At 36.9% G+C, this 22,587-nt stretch overlaps 1 protein-coding gene across 2 annotated transcripts; it reads left to right on the forward strand.

The window, feature by feature from the left end:
* The first annotated feature begins 4,640 nt into the window (after window positions 1-4,640).
* LOC306875000 (uncharacterized protein) lies at window positions 4,641-22,323 on the forward strand. Of its 2 annotated transcripts, none has more exons than XM_079425352.1 (11): window positions 4,641-4,738; window positions 7,794-7,828; window positions 9,219-9,303; window positions 15,850-15,974; window positions 16,140-16,230; window positions 16,419-16,525; window positions 17,159-17,242; window positions 17,318-17,385; window positions 17,864-17,947; window positions 18,130-18,184; window positions 18,956-22,182. In XM_079425352.1, exons 2-11 carry the CDS (start codon window positions 7,814-7,816, stop codon window positions 20,015-20,017), a joined length of 1,776 nt encoding a protein of 591 aa, XP_079281478.1. In that variant the 5' UTR covers window positions 4,641-4,738; window positions 7,794-7,813; the 3' UTR covers window positions 20,018-22,182. The 2 variants fall into 2 exon arrangements, with proteins under 2 accessions (XP_079281478.1, XP_079281477.1); XM_079425351.1 differs by having other exon boundaries at window positions 4,663-4,925; window positions 18,956-22,323.
* The last annotated feature ends 264 nt before the right edge of the window (window positions 22,324-22,587 follow it).

The following is a 22,587-nucleotide window of genomic DNA, read 5'->3' on the forward strand; positions in this document are numbered from 1 at the left end:
AATCTTGAATCTGATCAAATATCCACATATGGGAGTAGGTTCAGCAAAATACATTAACATAAAATTGTAATATGAACAGATCCTATACATACCACTGTGCTATGTAGCCAACAGTGTAATAATAGCTTCATGTGGTAAACCAAAACCATTGTAAAAAAGATTAACTATTTACCTTAAGGTGGAGCAGCTCATCACCAAGCCTTTCCTCAGTAAAAGGCACATCAACGTCACTCCCATCAGTTGAGGATCGAACCTTTGCACTCTCTATGTTTAATACCATTGCCGATTCCCTTGTTTTTGGACCTATCCATGGGGACCAGTTGTGGTAACTTGGTGAAACTGTAAATGGGTTTTCTTTGCCACCTTGAGGAGAAAAATACAGCCATTTATTGCAACACGCTAACCATAAAAAAATGCAACCAGCAATCCATGATATTGGAAAAGCTAAATATTGCAGTTCACCGTTTTATTGTTATATACAGTATAATATACTGTATATGTATAAAATCTTCTCACTGAGTATTTTTTTAGCTTACATCAAGACATTTGGTAGAAAAGCAAAATGAAAAGTCTTGTTTTCTAAAACAAATACCAAATTAGGTGCATTTATGCTTAAAACAAGCTAAATATTTGCAAGTAAGATAAGAAAAATTAACTTATTTTAAAGAGAATACAAGTCATTTTGCTTCTCTAGTAAATGCATCCTCATGTGATAATTTTTGTATATTTGGGACTTTTGGAAATTTGTTGCAAATATTACAGTGAACATTTATTTTATTTAATTACAATAAATGAATCATTTAAATTATTTAATGAATTAATTACACTAAGCCATATCATAATATCAAATCACATTATCATGCAGTGACACACAAATCAGAATCAAAACTTACTTGGGTAAAACCCTCTGCTTATGTCCATTGCCACTGCATCCCAAAATTCCTCTGTCAACATGACCATCATAAGTCGCAGGTGGAGACTGAATTTCACTCACTGTGATATAAAGAAACTTAAATATGTGAATATTCAGACCGAATATAATTTAAACCGAAACATACAATTATAATAGGAACCAATGCAACTACAATAACTTTATACTTACCTGGGATGCTGAACACTCCTTTTTTATGAAAGTCCATAATTACAGTACAAGGAGTGTATCCACAGGACACACAGGAGTAAATGTAGTCCAGATCAGATAAAGCCTCAAAGTGAAGATACGCCTGCATGTTTAGGTCACCTTTGGGCAAGGACTCTCCTTCTGTGGCTTCAATTATCTGCACAACCCTACCTACAGCTGTGTGATTCTTGAGGAACAACGTAAATAAGGGGGGGGGGGGGGGGGGGGGGGGGGGGTTCTACTCTAGAAGTTCTACTCATTTAAAGCCCAAGCCAGTCTCAAATGCATGTCTTATCTGAGCCATTAGCAATACTAATATGTTAAGTGTTTAAAAAAATAGTTAAAAGTAAAACAGCTGGTTTCCTTTTCTAATATTATACCTGTAGTGAACACAAATGTAGCGACATTTACATTACATTATCATTGAAGTTGTGCAAACCGTCACTCCATTCTTGGTATCTGTATGTGAGGTTGCATTTATTACACAGCTTGTAGTAAGTAGATACACCTGAGAAAACAAAGATTATTTACTGACAAACTAAATATCTATCAAAGCAACATTAAAAATATTTATCAAAGCAATACAAATTGTCAATACCCTGAATCACTCCATGGAATGTAACAATCTTAGCCTGGCAAGTTATCATCATCGGCTCACTCAAAACTTCCTTGCATATTCTGCATTCAGCTTCCTCAGGCACAAGATGTTTTGGGAACGTATTGAAAGCCTTTCCATGTTTTGACTTTTGCAGAATGGTCTGTGGAATTTCAACTGGAATTTTCTTATTTTCCAGCATATATTTAATCATCCTTTCAACAGTAGGAGAGTTGGGGGGATATGAAACATCCTGACACCTGGCATCATCATTACATGTATGAACAGAGTTGAAAACCTCCTCTGAACTCTTGACTCTCTTGAAGAGTTGTGGCATTATCTGAAAAAGATGCCACTTTGCCGTAGCTTTGTGGATGCATGATTGGCGAGGCCGGGCACAAGGACAATGCCAGCTATTTTTCTTTTTATTATAAGCCACCATGACTCTTCCCATCCTGCTGTAATAGGACATTGTTGGTTCAAATACAGAAATGAAATGCTTTGTTGATGGACCTCCAACAGTGACATGAAAAGACAAAGGTGTCTCTGCAGTATTTGCCTCTTGCTGCAACTTCAACAGCTGGGCTTTTCTTCCCTCTCCAAACCACTTCTGCTGCACCAGCTGAGAGAGACTGTTCTCTGTCAGTGCAACATTGGGGTTGTCAGCTAATTTACAAAAATACAGTGATTTGACATGGCAACACTCAAAGGGCAGTATCCCAGTGTTATGGGCAAACTCTGCATTTAAAATACACTGGTCGAGTTCACATGCTGACCTATAGTTTGGACCCCAAGTATTTTTTAATCACATGTATGGGTGTTGCTTGACCAAGAAAAGCCTTTTCAACAGCAAAAATGCAAAATTTTTTCATCAATGCACTGAGATTGAAAGTGCCTCTCAGGAGTAATTGCATTTTCTTTTTCAGTGTGATGCCTTCTAATGTGAGTTTGTAGATTTTTGTCCAGTAAGGTCAAATCACATTGGCTGCAAGTGACAGTCCTCTTTTTGGGAGCTGAGCATTTTAGGAGGATGGCAGGTGACTGAGGTAGCGTCTGCTGGACAGAGGAGGACTCGGGCGGCGTCTGCTGGATAGAGGAGGACTGGGGCGGCGTCTGCTGGACAGAGGAGGACTGGGGCGGCGTCTGCTGAACCGAGGAGGACTGGGGCGGCGTCTGCTGGACCGAGGAGGACTGGGGTGGCGTCTGCTGGACCGAGGAGGACTGGGGCGGCGTCTGCTGGACCGAGGAGGACTGGGGCGGCGTCTGCTGGACCGAGGAGGACTGGGGCGGCGTCTGCTGGGCCGAGGAAGACCGAGGCTGGGTTGGTGGTGAAGCATGGGTGGCAATGTGCTTCAGCAAATTTGCCCGAGTTATTACAGTGGCTGAACAATAGCAGCAATGAAAGTGGGACTTTGCCTGACATTTAAAACTACATTTTAAAATGGTGAAATCTGAAAGGGCAAACAAAAGAAAATAAGTTTGTTGAAAATTGCCTAAATTTAACCTTCACTTGCTTGCATTTTGCTCTAGACAGTGGACAGTCGCAAGACAGAATTTTCATCAGCACCATCCTTGTGCAAGCACATTTTTTTGTGATTTCAGCAACAAAGACCCATGGTCAATGTGCGGAATGCAGAAAATTAAGTTTACCTGAACCTTAAAATTAAATATTCTTCTACAAATTCACAAGCAATTAAATCCGAAGCATGCACAGTGCATTGCTGGCTGGTTCAGCACCATATTATACTTTAATTAAAGTGAGAGCAAAAGACAGTTAAACTCACCATGATACTGAACTGCCCACTGAAAGTGATTTTTGATGTGGTAATACATCAGTTCTGGCATACTGGAGTAACTGCAGAATGGGCACTCACTAGTGCAGCTTTTTAAATACTGCTCATATTCCCCCTTGCTTAACACAGTTTTGTGCATTTTTGCAAGGGGTAATGGCTCTTAAAAGAGCCTTTGGGTTATAAATTGAGGAACAACAAAAAAAGAGGAGAGATGGAGGGGTGGGGATGACAATGACAAGGATCTGCAAACAGAAGGAAATACAGATAATCAGTATTAGATATTATTATAATAAAACAATAAAATTGTATAGCCATTGTTATTATGAACTTGTCCTATATTACTTCTGCTGGTTCAGTTTTGCCACTGTATTTATTTTTAAGGGGTTTATTTTGGGAACACTATTTCAAATTCATAATCCCACTAAAACCACATGCTGCCTTCAAGTGCTCTCATAAACATTGCACATGAACATTTACATTTACATTTATTCATTTAGCTGACGCTTTTATCCAAAGCGACTTACAATTGCTATATATGTCAGAGGTCGCACGCCTCTGGAGCAACTAGGGGTTAAGTGTCTTGCTCAGGGACACATTGGTGTCTCACAGTGGATTCGAACCCGGGTCTCTCACACCAAAGGCATGTGTCTTATCCACTGCGCCATCACCCCGCCCTCCCATTGCGAAACTTTAATGCACTGAGCTCGTAATTACAACTTCAATAGTGAGAATTATTCAATTTCCGATAGAACGTGAAGGCAGCATTATGCCATGCTTTTGGGAAACGCAGACCTGGTTATTTAAAAGCAGACCTTTACACCTTGCGTGACATGGCTGAGTGAGTAAAGTTATGCGATTTTATTTTGAAACTACTTTACATTTCCTTTTAACAGCACACTAAAGGGCACTTCAGAATTAAAAATTGTAATTAAACAAATTAGACAAGAGACGTAGCTCGCCTGTACTCACCATGCAGCCAAGAAGAACGTAAATGAAAAACCGCTAGAATTGACGTAATGACTTGACGCCACTAACCAATGAGAACAGTTGTAGGTGGGACGAGATGTGTGCAGCCCCGCCCCAGATGCAGCCCCGCCTCGATCTACGTCATTACTTTGCCACTAACCAATGAGACGCATTGTGGGCGGGGCGACACTGGCAGCCCCGCCTCGATCTGCAGGCTGCAGCCGGGTGCTTCTCGAAGTTGGTGTTGTTTTAACTAAAGTTTAGGTAACTTTAAACAGCTTAAGCCTTGTTAATGTTTTATTTGTGTTACTCGGATGATTTAAAACTAAACTAGATCGGTTGGTTCACTGTATATTAAGTGCAGTTTAGTTTTCTCGTCGTGCTGTAAAGCTCAGAGTTTCTCTTTCTGAACGCAAAACACTCAATCAGCTTCAGTCAGGACTGCAACAAGGTCAGTGCTGTTGTATTGGTCTGCGAATGCAGTGACGCACTTCAAATGAAACCGTAGACGCGGGGCGAAAATTAAACACAATGTTCTCATGTTATATATATATATATATATATTGAATGAAAGAAACTGGACAGAAACAGGGGCAAAGAGGCTGAGTTGACCATCTGAAAGAACTATCAGTCTCTAATTCAAAGCACAGTATACGATAGCTTACAACAAACCTGGAATGTTGGAATGTTCTAAAACAGTATACCGTTGCTCAGCCTTTTCGAACTTCTTTTTGCCCCCAAACGAAGAATGAAAACGAACTTCGTTTGAAGTATACCGGGGCCATTATACTGGATGCGTGCAGTCAGCCTTAAAAGGACAGCAGCCTATAAATATGTCCTGCTGTGTATGTCACTAAAGCTAATAAAACAACTTTAACAAAGATTGAAAAGATCTAACCAACATCAACTAATCTCATTTTACTGTGGCTTTGTATGCCACAACAAATGTGTTTTCTATAGCATCATCTGAGGAAACGTATTTAAAACAAACCAAGGGTCGAGCGTCCAACAAACTCTAATCATCATTATCAAGAATGGATCAATAGACAGATTCAATTGCAGGTATTATCTCTTTATAAGTCAGAAGGTAGGAAGAGAGTCTCTAATAATAGGTGATATTCTAAGTCAGGTGATTTAGACCACTGCCATCTATATTAGGGATGGTAAGATTCACTGATTCTTATTGGTGCATCGGCATAAAGGTTAACGCAGGGCTTGACGCTTACCTATTCCCCAAGGAGCACATGTGCTCCTAAATCAAAAAATTTAGGAGCGCATTAAAAACATTTAGGGGCGCAATGCAAATTTTTCTAATTAGGTGTTTTAGCTTAATAAGGGGATACAAAGAGACATTTTCAAGCACCATTATTTAATTTATCAGAATACAGAAAGTACACAAGGTTTTTAAATAATTTTACTTCAGACACTGTTTAATAGGCTAATTATGTAATTAGTTATAATCCTATTAAACTGTGTCGGTATAAAATTTTCACAATAATCATTGAAGCTTTTGTCACGGTATATGTTTTTGTTTTTAAATCACAATATATAATTTCTAAGTGAAAAAAAGTTTTGTCCTCCTAACAGGTAAAATAACTTTATTAAAGATAATTTACTAAAAGACTTTTATAAAAAATACATAAAAATATAAAGTAAACGAGTGTTTCAAGATTAGAGTGCAAAAGATTGTTCAAATGAACGAAAGAACAATAGGAAGTAAGGTCCCATTTGTTAACATTAGTTAAAGCAGGTTAACATTAACTACAAATGTGCAATAGCTAATTGTTGCAGTAGTTAATATTCTTTGTTAATGTTGATTTAATAAAAAATACAACTATGCTAGTTAATGTTAGCTCTATTGAATCATATTAAGACAACTTTTGATTTTATAATGTATTATTAAAAGTTGAAATTAAGATAGCATTATTAATAAATGCAGTCATTGTTTTTTTCATGTTAACTGGAACTTGTGTTACTGAACAATAATAACTAATCAGTCGTTGATATATAGATAGGCCCACTGTTCTCTATTATAGATCAGTGGATGGGCCATGTTTTAGCTTAGAAACAATGTTTGAAAATAAATAGCTCATTAAGTCTTTAAGTAAGAATTATTTGAGGCTATTGTGAAGATTAAAGCGAATATAAATATCTAAATGACTGTGAGTGTGAAACATTATTAACACAGTTTTAGGAAAATAGCGCAGCTGATTTGTTTACTGGGTTACCGGGGTAACGGCAGTGGCAGCGCCCTCTAGTGGCGAATGTGCGTCATTCCGCGCGTCTTCACTTTAACACGCTCCGCTTTTCTTCTCATCTGTGCTCATTTAAATTAAACCGTTGCCTTTTTAAAGTTCTAAAGTAATCATATGAGGCTGCATCGCAATTTGTCTATAAATAAACAGAATAAATTAATACGTTTGTTATAGGCTACTGTATAAGTTAGGCTGTTTTGTATTTTGTTTTGTATTCGCACTTGTGCTCCTAAATACATTTTCCAGTTCGCACACATCTATTTTTAGTCGCAAATGCGAGTGAAATGCTCGCACTGTCGAGCCCTGGGTTAAAGATGTGATGCATTGATTTGAAAAGAGTGTGCATTGGATACAAGTAGACATTTGTATCACGAAGCATTGTTAACATATTTACATAGGTAAAAACTAATGTATTTATATATAATTATTATTTGCTATACTTTTATTATTTAGAAAGTGACCCATAATTTGTGACCATTATTTTAGATGTATATTGATTTCTCCTCTCTAAACTTCTTCAAGCGCGTTCTCTCATCTCTAATTTTTGATTTCCACTCCGAGTTAAACCTCTTTTTTTCCCTCGTTTTATCGGTAAAAGAAAAAGTACCTAATAATTCTGCACACTTGAATATAAGGATTTATTTTCACTTCCAGTCTTTATGGACAATTATATATCACTTATAAATGATTAAATGCAAAATTAATAGTAGTTATCAAGCTTGATGTGATTTGGAAATGGTAAAATGTGCTTGGAAAAAATATAATCAGATTATCAATTTGCCTAATAATTATCCACGCACTTTAAGGTTCAAAATCATCAAAATAAATGACCAGTAAATCTCAATTTTTTGAATGTTTAAATCTTATTTATGTATGTATATATTTAATTGACTGTTGCTTAATTTAAAATATGTTTGTTTAATATCAAATTTATGTTCTGAAATGATAAAGTAAAATAAAAATAAAATAGATTCAGTTCTTTATATGCAAATAGTATTTTACCGAAAAAGAAAACTTGTATTCTAAATAGATGCTGTGTTTTGTGTTTACTTTTCATTAATTAGGTCTTCTGTGAGGTGGAGACATGGGTGACAACGCGGTAAGTAAACATTTATGTTCATGAGCTTTATATGGGAGAGTAAAAAGATTTACCTGTTATCATTTAATAATAATAATAATTAATGTCACTCACTTTGCAAAAAAAAAAAAAAAACCTGTTGAGAGTCCAGAAGCTTTCACTGTGTTATGAAGCTTATTAATATTAGTGGTCGACCGATATTTTTATTTATTTATTTGACAGCCGATGCCGATATCTTGGAAAGCAGGGTGGCTGGTATATAACCGATATAAATTTATTTATTTTAATATTTAAGAAATTTGAAATCATTTGAAAATGGATTAAAAAAATAATTTGTAAAATAAACATACTTTAGATGACAAAGTATTTTTTCACAAATACTGAAAATAAATAAATATTTAATACAAATATAATTAAAAAGGAAGTAAACACTGTAAAGTATTCTGGGAAGTTTGTGTGCATTGGGAAAAGATATTGTTCAAATAAAGCCAAGATAACAGTCATTTCACATACAACAGAGTGAAAATGACATGAATATGAACGTGAGCAAATGCATAAAGCGCAGCATAATTTGAAATCAGGATTCAAAAAGCATTCAAGTGGCATGGACCGACCATCACACAGAGAACACGCGATTATGCAGGAGACAAATGCACACTTCACAAGATCTCACAACTGGATTCCACTATGTTTGTGAAATTAAATGTTCATTAGTCATTCAAAGATTTGTTTAAATGATATAAATGTGTTTTTGCTGAATGCTGATGGCAAACCAGAAAGTATTATAATGTTAGCCTTCCTGTTACTAATAATAATATAAAAGCAATCGTTGTAATACTTTTTTTTGTTGTAATTCCTTTGTTTAACAGTTCTATCTGATTATTAGACAGACTTCTATCAGTATTAGACAAAACTGTTAACGACCATAGTGAACTAGAGAGGGGGAATGTGAGCACTGTGTGCGCAGGCGCAGCTGTTCTGTTCTGTCGTGCCGCCAAAATAAAAGTCCCGGCTCGAACGCATCGGCCAAACAGAAAAACTTGTATATCGGTCGACCACTAATTAGAAAACAGTTAGAATGGAAGAAAATATCCTTGTATGGGATTTTATTTTTGTATTTATAAGATATGATATAGATAAGTAATATTACAAAGTGTTTGCCTAAATATCAGCACATGAGCACGATGGCAAATGTGATGTTGATTTCTATCTATGTTGATCTAACACTGGGTGTAACCATAGCATCAACACCATGACACAGTGTCTTGTTCCCATCCTTAGGAACCAAGTTAAATAGACGACCCTAAGATTTGTTTAATTGTATTAAATGCTGAACACTAAAGGGACTCAAACTGTATGTTATGTGAATTTGATGGACACTATTAAAAAGCTGTGAAACTTTTTCCTAAAGATGCACGACTATCAAAGACTCTCTGAAGATGGTGATGATAGTGATTCCTCAAAAAGGAGCTCTGAACTGCCTCCTTTATTCAATGGTGAGTAAATTTTATGACGAATTTGAGCAACATTAGTTTTGAGTAAGCATGATGCAGACACCCTCTGAAATCCCAATCTGATGTCTACAAATAATATAGTAGTAATAAAAATATAAAATTTGGAATTATATTGCCAAATTTTTTTTTAAAATAAACAGCTGTATAAACATTTTTTAAACCGTTTCAAACTGTTACATAATATACAGCAATGAGTGTTTAGTGTCTTTGTGTTAAAAAATGAACATCATTATTTCTGAAAAAAGTTACATTACTAAAATACAATTATATTTTTCATTTAGATGTTTTATTTTAATGTATTTTACCAACATAAAATCCTCTAATACAATGATAGTGGCTGGAAAATGGGACGGTGGGGAGGGGGACAGAGAGCATTTGTTTGTTTCCATCAGAATTCTGTTTTCTTGTTTTATGTTTTAGTCAGTTCTGAATGTTAGTTTGTTTTTGTTTTTTACTCTTAGATGATAACAGTCATTTGTTCATGAATCGTACACTTGAGAAGTTTGTTTGTTTATATGTAGCTTGCAAGAACAGCTCATTTGAAAGACATGGTTAATTGTCTTTTTTTCATAGCACAGTTTTTGTATACAATCACATTTAATTTAGATTGTAAACATATCATGATTTATTTTGTCATGGAAGTAAAGATTTAGTGCACTAATAAGCACTATTGCAGTAGTGCACTTTTATAAAGTACACATGGTACACACCAAGCCGACGCCAACAAACTAGTGGTGACGAAAGCAGACTGCGAGGTCACATCGGCAGCATCTGGGTCCAAAGTTGCCCAGACATATGAGGCGCCGCGTAGGATTTAAATCAAACTTCGCTTATCAATACATACACAACACACGTGCACATACACCTATAAATTACTCGCATATACATGTATACTATTGGATGTTCAAAATACATATATGACATACACGTGCACACTAATATGAAATCCATACCAATACATATTATGTTAGTAATGAATGCATATACACTTGTGAATAACTTGCATATACATATAAACTTCCATGCATATACACCTATAAACACTCGCACATACATATAAACTTCCATGCATATACACCTATAAACACTCGCATATACATATAAACTTCCATGCATATACATATAAACTTCCATGCATATACACATAAACTTCCATGCATATACACATATAAACACTCGCACATACATATAAACTTCCATGCATATACACCTATAAACACTCGCATATACATATAAACTTCCATGCATATACATATAAACTTCCATGCATATACACCTATAAACACTCGCACATACATATAAACACGATGCGCGCGCACACACCCATAAAACACTCGCTCATACATACAAAACAAAACGTGGATGCATGCTTTAGTTGTGTATATGCGAGTGATTTCATATGTGGATGTGCGTGAACTTTTCAGTGCAAACGGAAGCAGTGGCACTTCCGGCGGGACATTTGAAAATGCTTAACGTGGCTTAATGCATTAAAACAGTGTTTTTAAAAAACAAACAAACGCAATAAGCACAATAAACCATGCTGTACTGTACATAGTTTGTTTTTATTAATAATGTGTATATGAGCGTCGGAATCATTGTATATGTGTGGGACAGGGCCCACCCACTTTTGAGGACCAATGATATTAGACCCACCCCCTTTTGAGGACCAATGATATTAGACCCACCCACTTTTGAAGACCAATGATATTAGACCCACCCACTTTTACCGTCTCTAATTCAGCGAACAGCTGTGCACTGTTCAGAGCGCCGTCAGTCAAATCCATTACACATAACATGAAGAATGCTCTAATAAATTAAACTTCATTTAGCTACAGCCTTGAATTCCACACTGCTGCTTCCTCAAATCTATTGCACTTGGCTCATTCAGAGTCCATATAAATGAAACTCCATTCTGTGTTTTCAGTACTCGCGCATGCTGCACTCTCGCAACACAGCAAAGTAATGCATCTGAGCGCACCTGCTGCTCAAATACACCTAATCCTACCCGATACTTTATTTAAACTTTTCGATTATTTTATTGTAATAAGAGATGTGAAAAAGGAGAAAAACGTTTTCAGCCAAAGGTGGACGCGAACTCGGGTCTCTCGCGTCAAAAACACCGATATACACGCTTTACCTCTTACAGCCACTAGAAATACGTTTAATTATCTTCAGTAATGTTTTGACATTAATGGGCAGAGGTAAATAACCCATGCCAACAAGACGGCCTATTTGCACTTTGTGTAAATAGACACTCCGTTAATTAAAAGGCACCAGACTATAGAAAATATACTCCTGTATTTTTTACTTTTTTTTCCTGGGGGAGGACCCATATTATTTTGCTTCCGACGCCCATAAACTAACGCATTAAGCCAGGTTAAGCGTATTCTTTGTGGGAGGAAAACGCTTTATGCGTAATTAAATGTGTTACATTCTTATTCTTGACTCATCTGTTTGTCTATACATCGTCTGTTTTATTAATAATGTGTTTATTGAGTTTGGTCTTTTAAAAACACTGTTTTAATGCATTAAGCCACGTTAAGCATTTTCAAATGTCCCGCCGGAAGTGCCTCTGCTTCCTTTTACACTGAAATGCCTTCCGGTTGCACTGAAATGCCTTCCGGTTACACTGAAACGCCTTCCGGTTACACTGAAAAGTTCATGCACATCCACATATGAAATCACTTGCATATACATACACAACTAAAGCATGCATCCGTTTTATTTTGTATGTATGTGCGAGTGTTTATAGGTGTGTCTGCATGGAAGTTTATATGTATGCGCGAGTGTTTTATGGGTGTGTGCGCGCGCATCATGTTTGTATGTATGTGCGAGTGTTTATAGGTGTGTCTGCATGGAAGTTTATATGTATGCGCGAGTGTTTATAGGTGTGTCTGCATGGAAGTTTATATGTATGCGCGAGTGTTTTATGGGTGTGTGCGCGCGCATCAAATTTGTATGTATGTGCGAGTGTTTATAGGTGTATCTGCATGGAAGTTTATATGTATGCGCGAGTGTTTTATGGGTGTGTGCGCGCGCATCAAGTTTGTATGTATGTATGTGCGAGTGTTTATAGGTGTGTCTGCATGGAAGTTTATATGTATGCGCGAGTGTTTATAGGTGTGTCTGCATGGAAGTTTATATGTATGTGCGAGTGTTTATAGGTGTGTCTGCATGGAAGTTTATATGTATGCGCGAGTGTTTATAGGTGTGTCTGCATGGAAGTTTATATGTATGTGCGAGTGTTTTATGGATGTGTATGCGCGCGCATCGAGTTTATATGTATGTGCGAGTGTTTATAGGTGTATGTGCACGTGTGTTGTGTATGTATTGATAAGCTAAGTTTGATTTAAATCCTACGCGGCGCCTCATACAGACACACCAAGCTGACGCTCAACACCCGATGGCCAAGTATAGCATGTCTGTTCTGCGCCTTTTCTCGCGCACTGGTTCGCCAGCTGAACAGCCAATCAGAATGATCAGATGGCCCGACTGACCGATGAGCTCCGACACTGATTCAACATGTCGAATCGGCTGAAAAAAAGCCGACAAGGACCAACTTCAGCCGACGCCGTGGAACACACTGAGAAAACCCTTGTGAAAAAGAAGTGTGCTTAACTGCAGTAAAAGTGTACTTAGTGTGTGTGAGAGTCAGCTGATGCAAGCTTGACTCACGTGACCTGTACGTGATATGTTTACAATCTAAATGAAATGTGATCGTATACAAAAACTGTGCTATAAAAAAAGACAATTAACCACGTCTTTCAAATGAGCTGTTCTTGCAAGCTACATATAAACAAACACACTTCTCAAGTGTACGATTCATAACTAACGCAATGCTTGATTTAATTGACAAAATACAAAGAAAATATTTCCAAAGTTTTCACTGACCAGTGTAAATGTATTTTGTAAATATGAACAATTTGTGTTTTTGACGGCTGCAACAAGTTCAAAAAAAGTTGGGATAGAGGCAAAATTAAAGTGAAAAGGTTACAGTTCACAGTAATCAGGTGAATTGGTAATAGGCCAGTGTATCATGTTTGGGTATAAAAGCAGCATCTCAGTCTTTGCAAGCAAAGCTGGATCATGACACATCACTTTGTGCAAAATTTCATGAGTGAAGTGTCAAACAATCAAAAATCACATTTCGCAATGCAAAATTGGAATTTAGGTATTTCACCAATTATCATACATAATATTGTGAAAAGATTCAGGAAATCCAGAGAAATCACAGTACATGTAGGGCAAGGCAGGAAACCTCTGTTGAATGTGCTTAACCTTTGAGCCCTCAGATGGCATTTCATAAGAAACCGTCATGCTGCTGTGTTAAATATAGCCACATGGGCTCAGGAATACTTCAGAAAACCGTTATTTACCACAGTCTGCTGCTTCATCAAGAAATGCAACTTGAATATCTGTTACTCTAAGAGAAAGCTATACATCAATTCTATGCAGCGATGCATCTCAGATCATCAAAAAGACAGTGAGAATGTGTGCTGTACTCAGATGATTCCACATTTCAACTTGTTTCTGGGAAAAATGTATTTTGAGTTCTCAGTTCCAAAGACCAAAGGGACCATCCAGACTTTCATTAGCGACAGAAGCAAAATCAAACATCTGTCATGGTATGGGACTGCAGCAGAGAAAACAGCATGTATGACTGGCATATGTGTGAAGGTACTATTGACATGGAGGCATACTGGGATTGTACAGAGATATATACTGTCATCAGGATGATGTCTTTCATGGGAAGTCCATGGTTATTAGATGAAGACAATGCCAGGTCTCATTCTGCATGTGCTACAACAGTGTGGTTTCGTAGACTCAGAGTAAATGTGCTAGACTGGCCTGTCTGCAGTCCAGGGCCCTCATTTATAAAACTCTCCATAGATTTCATCCTAAAAGTGTACGTACACACAAAAGCTAGATTTTATGCCAGAACCTGTGCAAAAATTACTTTATAAGTCCTGGTCAGTTGAAGATTGTGCGTTTGTGCATCTCCACCTCGTCTCCTCCCAGAAATCACCATATATGGAGTTTACAACACCTAGTTTTACTATGCATAGCCTCATCTGCATATCATTTCCATGCATATTCCCATGAACGCGACACCAGGTTTAACACTGTCAAAAGTACAAGATATTAAAAAGGATACGTGTAAGTCTTACCGTTTTATATATTTCTATTATACAATATAAAAATTTAGTAATTCTGTATGTTGTCTGAGGGTTGGCATCCTTTGAGGTCCTCTGAGATCTACAGTTTAAAATCATTGTGCACCTATAGCACTCCTTGCTGTCATTAAAAGAGGAAAAGTGATTAAGCGCATCCATTACAAATACGGAGTGTCTATTTACACTACGTGCAAATAGCCGCCTTGTTTACACTAATTCCGCCCACCAACGTGTGATTGGGATAGTCAACATCACAAAAGATGGCTGGCTATCATCAGCTCTGGTGTCGCAGATGGTAAAACGTGTGTCATATTCATTTTGACACAATTGCCTTACACTTAGTTCAAATAGCTGCTGCCTTACAAACAGTGTTGGGAGTAACGCGTTACAAAAGTAATGCATTACAGTAACAAATTACTTTTTGCTGTAACGCAGTTGTGTAAGGCATTACTAATACATTTTCAGTAATATTTTACTCTGTACATGTTCAACAACGCTTGCGTTACAACACACTTTTACCCCAAAATGTAATTGTTCAAAGAAAAAAACTGAAAAACAGCAAGACCACAAGATATAACGAATCAAAAATGCTGCAAGTAAGTTCTATTTCGTGTTCGTGGTCAGTCAATAGCCGCGTGTGGTGTCCAAGTTTGTAAATAAAGACTAAACAACGACAGCTTCTGATATATTTGTTTAGCGATTTATTTCATTCATCTCCCTCTCGATGGTGAAACTTTGTATTGTGTGACGTAGTCCAGTGAAGGCGGGTTTAAGGTGGGTTTTACAGGAGTGCCGCGAGTCTACTGGTCCGACAGGGGAAACATGGCATGATTTCGGCCTCTGTGCTCGAGGTCTGAGGCTATTAGCCCCGCCTGGCTCGCTGTAAGCCCCAGCTCGCACTGGCCAGTGGAAAATTTGCGAAATGCCTGGATAGCCCACAGTCATTATGCTACACAATATCACCCTCTACTGGATGTAAATGCCCTGCAGTACATTTTGTCATTTTAGAATGTTGATGTGACACAGTGGTAAACATGCCTCTTTTCCAACTTTTTTGGAGTGAGTTGCAGCCATCAAAATCTAAATTTGCTCATTTATAAAATATATTTACGTTGATCAGTGAAAACTTTGGAAAATTTTGTCACTTGGAGAAAAAACAAAACAAACAACAACAACAAAAACCTGCTAAAAGAAGTACAAGAACTAGTAGTCAGGAACAATTTAAATTTACATTGCCATTTTTAAAAGTTTTTTTTTTTTTTTTTTTTTAAATAAACATGGTAGTGTGGTTACTATTTTGTAGCAGTATTAAAGTATAAATATTTCTTTAAATGATTCCAAATTTTGATTGTAGAAGTGGTAAACAATCATGGATACACCATAAAAGAAGAACTTGGACGAGGGACATCAGGAATAGTGTTTCTGGTGAATAAGGGAGAGAGAAATGATTTTGTGGTCAAACAGATGAATTCAAGAGATGTAAGTACAATTAAGCATTTACGTAATCAATGATTCACTTAAGTATTGACCATGTTAATCACATATTTTGTTTGCTATTAAAATGTTATTAAATATGCCTCTTTTTTATTTTATTTTATTTATTTTTTTGCTATAATGAACAAAAAATAAAATGGTTCCCCGCAGAGGAAGGAGCTGGCAACAATCAAAAAGGAACTCAAGATTTTGAATGAAATGATTCACGGATATATTGTTTCTTATGTGGATTCATTTGAAGGTGTGTTCACAGTTAACAGATTAAACGTTAGACCAGAGGAAAGTAATGCTCCTTATTCCAAAGTGAACAAAATTAATTCAACAAAATATGTGTAGTTGTCAGCTGTGAAATAAACCCATTACACTTATAAATGCATGTAATATTGGTTAGTCTTCTCTGACTGGAATGTTTTTTCTTTTTCTTTTTAGATACACAATCTGGACTCTTTTATATTGTGATGGAGTATTGTGCAGGAGGAGATCTTTCTAAGAAAATGCAAACACAGAAAGAGAAAGGGTTTTTTGAAGAACAACAGGTAGGTGTCTTGTGTAGACATTTTAGACCAATGTACATATATTAATTTTAGTGAACATACATTTTAATCTACAGGTTATACATAATTCCTATTAATAGTAAAGCTGTCTGTGCAGTGAGTAAATATACTGGTTAGAAAAGTGTGTAGTTCTCAGTTTTTTTTTCTTTCCCCAAAACTCAGGACTATAATTTTAATTTAACACATTTTTATCACAGACTATTATACTTAATAAATCAAGAGAATCCGAAATCATGATCATGATTAAAATATGATTCACCTTGCAGCCCTAGGAAAAAAAAAATCTTCATGTAATCTTTATGTAAACATACATAGAAACAATTAAGAAAACAAATGTGGAGAAAGAATGATGCACATGTATAATTTCTGCAGATATTCCAAGATATTTAAGCTGTTTCACACTGAATGTGGAAAAATATATTAACCAGTGGTTTCTCCTTGAGACTCAATAGTCTCAATATACATACAGAGGTGGACCTCGTTTTATTTATCCCTTCACAGCTTGTCTATGGTTTGGTGTAAATTTAGTAAATAATTAGTAAACTTGACATTGTTTCAAAGCCGTATATCATAAATGAACTCACTGCTTTCTTCATGTGTATCATCTGTTTGCAGATTCTTGACTGGTTTGTTCAGATTTGTCTGGCCCTGCAGTATATTCATAAAAACAATGTGCTTCACAGAGATATAAAACCACAGGTAGATATTGACACATATCAGTAATCTCATTTATCACCACATGTATGACTTATGAGTTCTCTGCTTTCATTGTAGAATGTTTTCCTGACTGAAGATGGCTACATCAATGTAGGAGATTTTGGATGCTCAACAATATTGGAAAGGTAAAAGAGTAATGAGATCTAGTGATGCATCAAAATGAAAAGTCTTGTGGAATAATTGTGGAAAAGTGACCGCAACAGAACCTTCTCTAATTTTCTAAAACATGACACAGTTTCTCTGTTTCTCTGCGCAAGTGCAGGTCAGCGCTCTTTTCTTCTGACAATAGGGACTTTATTGGCAGCTGTTTCCCTTTTATAGATACATTGGACTATTCAGCTGTAATCGCTGTCTTTTACCATCAATATAACATCAGTTGTAATTACATGAAATTACATTAAGCCAGGATAATGTCACATGAACCCTGCCTTTTCTGCACATACAATTCACTAGATTTTAAAGTAATGGTTCCTATTCATAAATTCAGTCTTTTGTTCAGGGTGAAGACTGAAAGGGACATTTTTGTCAGCAAATAAAAAGTGATTTTGGAGCATCCCTCTTAAAGATTTTATCATTTTGAATACATTATTTTTCCTTTTTCAGAGCCGATGCATATGCAGCATCAGTTGTAGGTGCACCGAACTATGTCAGTCCAGAAGTTTTTGAGAAGAAATATAATTCCAAAAGGTACACTGAATGCACATTAAATTATCATATACACAACATTTATCTTGAACAATGATTGTTAAAGTTGTTATAAAGTGTTAACCAAAGTAAACGTACCTGATTATTTTATTTGTCTGATGCTTCACTTCAATTAACTACAGATGTTGTTATTATTATTATTATTATTGTTCATGTCTTTGTAGTGACATTTGGTCATTGGGATGGTTACTCCATGATCTCTGCATGCTGGATGTGTGGGTGAGTATTTTTGTTGTTTTTCCTTAAAAAGAAATTTATTCAATCAAAATCAAATTACAAAAGTATTACTGATTTTTTTTTTTATTATTTTTTTTGGAACAGAAAGCAGTAGAAGGATGACATAATTCAGTTATTTGTCTGACTCCACTAAAGTTGTTGTTTTTCTTTAAAGGCAAAAGTCTTTCCTACAATATTATAAAAATGCCATTAAAAAAGGTTTAAAAAAAAAAGTATCACAAAGACAAATATCACCTCGTATTAGGAAGGCTCATTTTTGTCAGAATTTTTGATTATTGATCAGAAGGTGCTCCTAATTTATTTATTTTTTATTAGGAGGACAAGTGCTCCTAAAAAGAAAAGTAAGCATAGAACCCTGTGTAACAGAATATTGGATCAATGCATGAGGTCTTAAAGAGACAGCAGCCTAAATAAACCTGTGTGTCACTTACTGTCTAGTTATACAGTGAAGACTGTCCAGTGTTATTTTACAGTTGAATAGATTACAAAATTAATTTGAATCTTGTTGTTGTTTGTGCTATTGATTGTCATTTAATTTATTTGTTCATATTTTATTATTTACTATTTACTGCTAATTACTAATTCAGAGTACACACGATTCTTAGGTGGGGAGGAAGTGTGGCCCATGGGTAATAGTGCTGAGACCACAGCTGGAAAAAATTCTAGAGGAAACACTGAAGTGTATCTAAAACTTTGTCAGTGAGTAGGATCTTGAGACTAACCAGATTTTTCTTCATTTGTTTTCCTCCACAGTCAGATATCAGAAAGCGTTTATGTGCATATGCTTCCAGCATAGAAGGAACCCCACCTCACATCTCAGAGAGATACTCATGGGAACTTCAGGAATTAATCAGACAAATGCTCAGCTGTGACCCTAAAGACAGACCATCAGCTGATGAGATTCTAGCAAAACCATTCTTGGAAGATGCAGTTAATAGAAACAAGAACATTCCAGAAGAACTTGAGCAAAGATTGAGCGAGTCCATCAGCGCCTTTGATGAGGCCTACAACAAGCATTATAAAGAATTTGAGATCGTAGTTAGTGAATGGGGAAAAACAGCAGATTTATTAGAGAAAGTACATTATGAGGCCACAGCAGCACGTCTGTCAGGTTCTGTGATTGGAGCAGCTGGAGGAATCACTGCATTAGTTGGTGCTATATTATCACCTTTCACTTTCGGAGCATCTCTGATTGTTTCGATGGTAGGTGCTGGAGTGAGTGCTGCAGGCAGGGTAACCGGTGCTGCCGCCAACATTGCAGATGCAGTAAAACTAAAAAAAATCAAAAAGAACCTTGAACAATTGAAACCTAACATTGAAAATGGACGAAAGCTGATTCACTGTTTACTTGAAGTGAGAGAGTTAATAGGAAAAATATTTAAGTTCCGTGACTTTGCCAGTACCTCAACTTCTGGTAATATGAGATTGTCATGGGAGATAGGCAAAGGTACAGTAGTGTCTGTCACAGGACTAACGAGTCTAGGTGTGTTGGGAAATTTTATCAGAATTGCTGTTCAGTCTGCCAGAATCGGAGAAGCAGCAGCAGCAGCAGCAGCATCATCATTAGGTGTGTTGGGCGGACTCTTAGTTATTGCTGACGCTGTCTTCATAGCGAAAGATTCCCGAGAGATTCACCAGATGAGAAATCAGTGGAAAACTGATGATCCAGAAAAGGTCTCATGCAGTGTACTCAAGGCTATTGCAGTGATGAGGAAAACACACAAAGATCTTCTCAATGTTTTAGAGGAAATTAAAAAAAACACATGCAAATTTGGAAGAAAGGAGAGAGAGAGACAGAGAACTGTCCAAGGGTGACAAAGACCATATATATAGCACCAGTCAGACTATGCATATCTAATAAAATGCAATTTCATATCCAGCTGTTGCTCTCAGGCAACATTGTACCATCGTGGATCACAAGTATAACCAAACCATCATATCAGTTATCATATCAAAACATTACAATCAGAGTTGTTTCAAGTTAAAAAATAAAAAATCTGCATAACCTAATATAATCCTAATATGCGCCTTATCCTCACAAGCATGCACATACAGGTCCTTCTCAAAAAATTAGCATATTGTGATAGTTAATTATTTTCTGTAATGTACTGATAAACATTAGACTTTCATATATTTTAGATTCATTACAACACAACTGAAGTAGTTCAAGCCTGTTATTGTTTTAATATTGATGATTTTGGCATACAGCTCATGAAAACCCAAAATTCCTATCTCAAAAAATTTGCATATTTCATCCGACCAATAAAAGAATGGCCATTATGTTCAGTTATGCACTTGGTCGGGAATCCTTTTGCAGAAATGACTGCTTCAATGCGGCGTGGCATGGAGGCAATCAGCCTGTGGCACTGCTGAGGTGTTATGGAGGCCCAGGATGCTTCGATAGCGGCCTTAAGCTCATCCAGAGTGTTGGGTCTTGCGTCTCTCAACTTTCTCTTCACAATATCCCACAGATTCTCTATGGGGTTCAGGTCAGGAGAGTTGGCAGGCCAATTGAGCACAGTAATACCATGGTCAGTAAACCATTTACCAGTGGTTTTGGCACTGTGAACAGGTGCCAGGTCGTGCTGAAAAATGAAATCTTCATCTCCATAAAGCTTTTCAGCAGATGGAAGCATGAAGTGCTCCAAAATCTCCTGATAGCTAGCTGCATTGACCCTGCCCTTGATAAAACACAGTGGACCAACACCAGCATCACTGACTGTGGGTACTTGACACTGGACTTCAGGCATTTTGGCATTTCCCTCTCCCCAGTCTTCCTCCAGACTCTGGCACCTTGATTTCCGAATGACATGCAAAATTTGTACTTTGGACCACTGAGCAACAGTCCAGTGCTGCTTCTCTGTAGCCCAGGTCAGGCGCTTCTGCCGCTGTTTCTGGTTCAAAAGTGGCTTGACCTGGGGAATGCGGCACCTATAGCCCATTTCCTGCACACGCCTGTACACGGTGGCTCTGGATGTTTCTACTCCAGACTCAGTCCACTGCTTCCGCAGGTCCCCCAAGGTCTGGAATCGGTCCTTCTCCACAATCTTCCTCAGGGTCCGGTCACCTCTTCTCGTTGTGCTGCGTTTTCTGCCACACTTTTTCCTTCCCACAGACTTCCCACTGAGGTGCCTTGATACAGCACTCTGGGAACAGCCTATTCGTTCAGAAATTTCTTTCTGTGTCTTACCCTCTTGCTTGAGGGTGTCAATGATGGCCTTCTGGACAGCAGTCAGGTCGGCAGTCTTACCCATGATTGCGGTTTTGAGTAATGAACCAGGCTGGGAGTTTTTAAAAGCCTCAGGAATCTTTTGCAGGTGTTTAGAGTTAATTAGTTGATTCAGATGATTAGGTTAATAGCTCGTTTAGAGAACCTTTTCATGATATGCTAATTTTTTGAGATAGGAATTTTGGGTTTTCATGAGCTGTATGCCAAAATCATCAATATTAAAACAATAAAAGGCTTGAACTACTTCAGTTGTGTTGTAATGAATCTAAAATATATGAAAGTCTAATGTTTATCAGTACATTACAGAAAATAATGAACTTTATCACAATATGCTAATTTTTTGAAAAGGACCTGTATATATTCTAGTGTTAGTTCCTTTTAATTCCATGTAATTACTTTTAAACTAAACAATTAAGATAGACTTAAACATAGTGTTCTATATTATGATCAATCAAAATTAATGTGTTCATCAGTAGTTGATGCAATGTTGAAACACGTCTTAAACCTGAATGATTTTTGTAAATCCAGTGGTCAAATGCTGTCGCCACCTGTGGGCGCCTGGGGAGCAGTTGGGGGGGTTCGGTCGTGGTATTGAGAAAACGCTGTACATTCACTCACCCCACCTACAATTCAATACAATATTAATTGAATCAGGTGAACTCTCTAACTCTAGCACTCTCTATTCTAATTCTGTTTTATCTTCTTTGTATCTATTAGTCTTCTTTGTATCCATCTGACCCCATCTACTTGATTTCTTAAAAAAAAAAAAAAAACTAGCTTTCTTTTTTTTCTATTCTACTTGATTTCTTAAAAAATAAACTAGCTTTCTTTTTTCCTATTCTACTTGTTTTCTTTCATAAAAACAAAAATAAAACTGTGTACTGTGTTAGGCAAAACCGAGACTTGTCATAGCATTTGCATATTGTTACTCTTTTGTTGGTTTTCATTGCTTCTATTGTCCTCATTTGTAAGTCACTTTGGATAAAAGCGTCTGCTAAATGACTAAATGTAAAATGTGAAAGTGACGTGACATGTGGCCAAGTATGGTAACCCATAATTTGTGGGAATTTGTGCTCTGCATTTAACCCATCCAAAGTGCACACACACAGCAGTGAACACACACACCCGGAGCAGTGGGCACCTGGGGAGCAGTTGG

The sequence above is a fragment of the Barbus barbus genome, assembly GCF_936440315.1.
Source record: "Barbus barbus genome assembly, chromosome: 9".
In the NCBI taxonomy this organism is placed as follows: domain Eukaryota; kingdom Metazoa; phylum Chordata; class Actinopteri; order Cypriniformes; family Cyprinidae; genus Barbus; species Barbus barbus.

Coding starts and splice junctions, on each gene's coding strand:
- LOC306875000 (XM_079425352.1), top strand. Junction 9,304..15,849: donor ACTGCCTCCTTTATTCAATG/GTGAGTAAATTT, acceptor TTTTGATTGTAG/AAGTGGTAAACAATCATGGA. Junction 17,243..17,317: donor ACAGAGATATAAAACCACAG/GTAGATATTGAC, acceptor CTTTCATTGTAG/AATGTTTTCCTGACTGAAGA.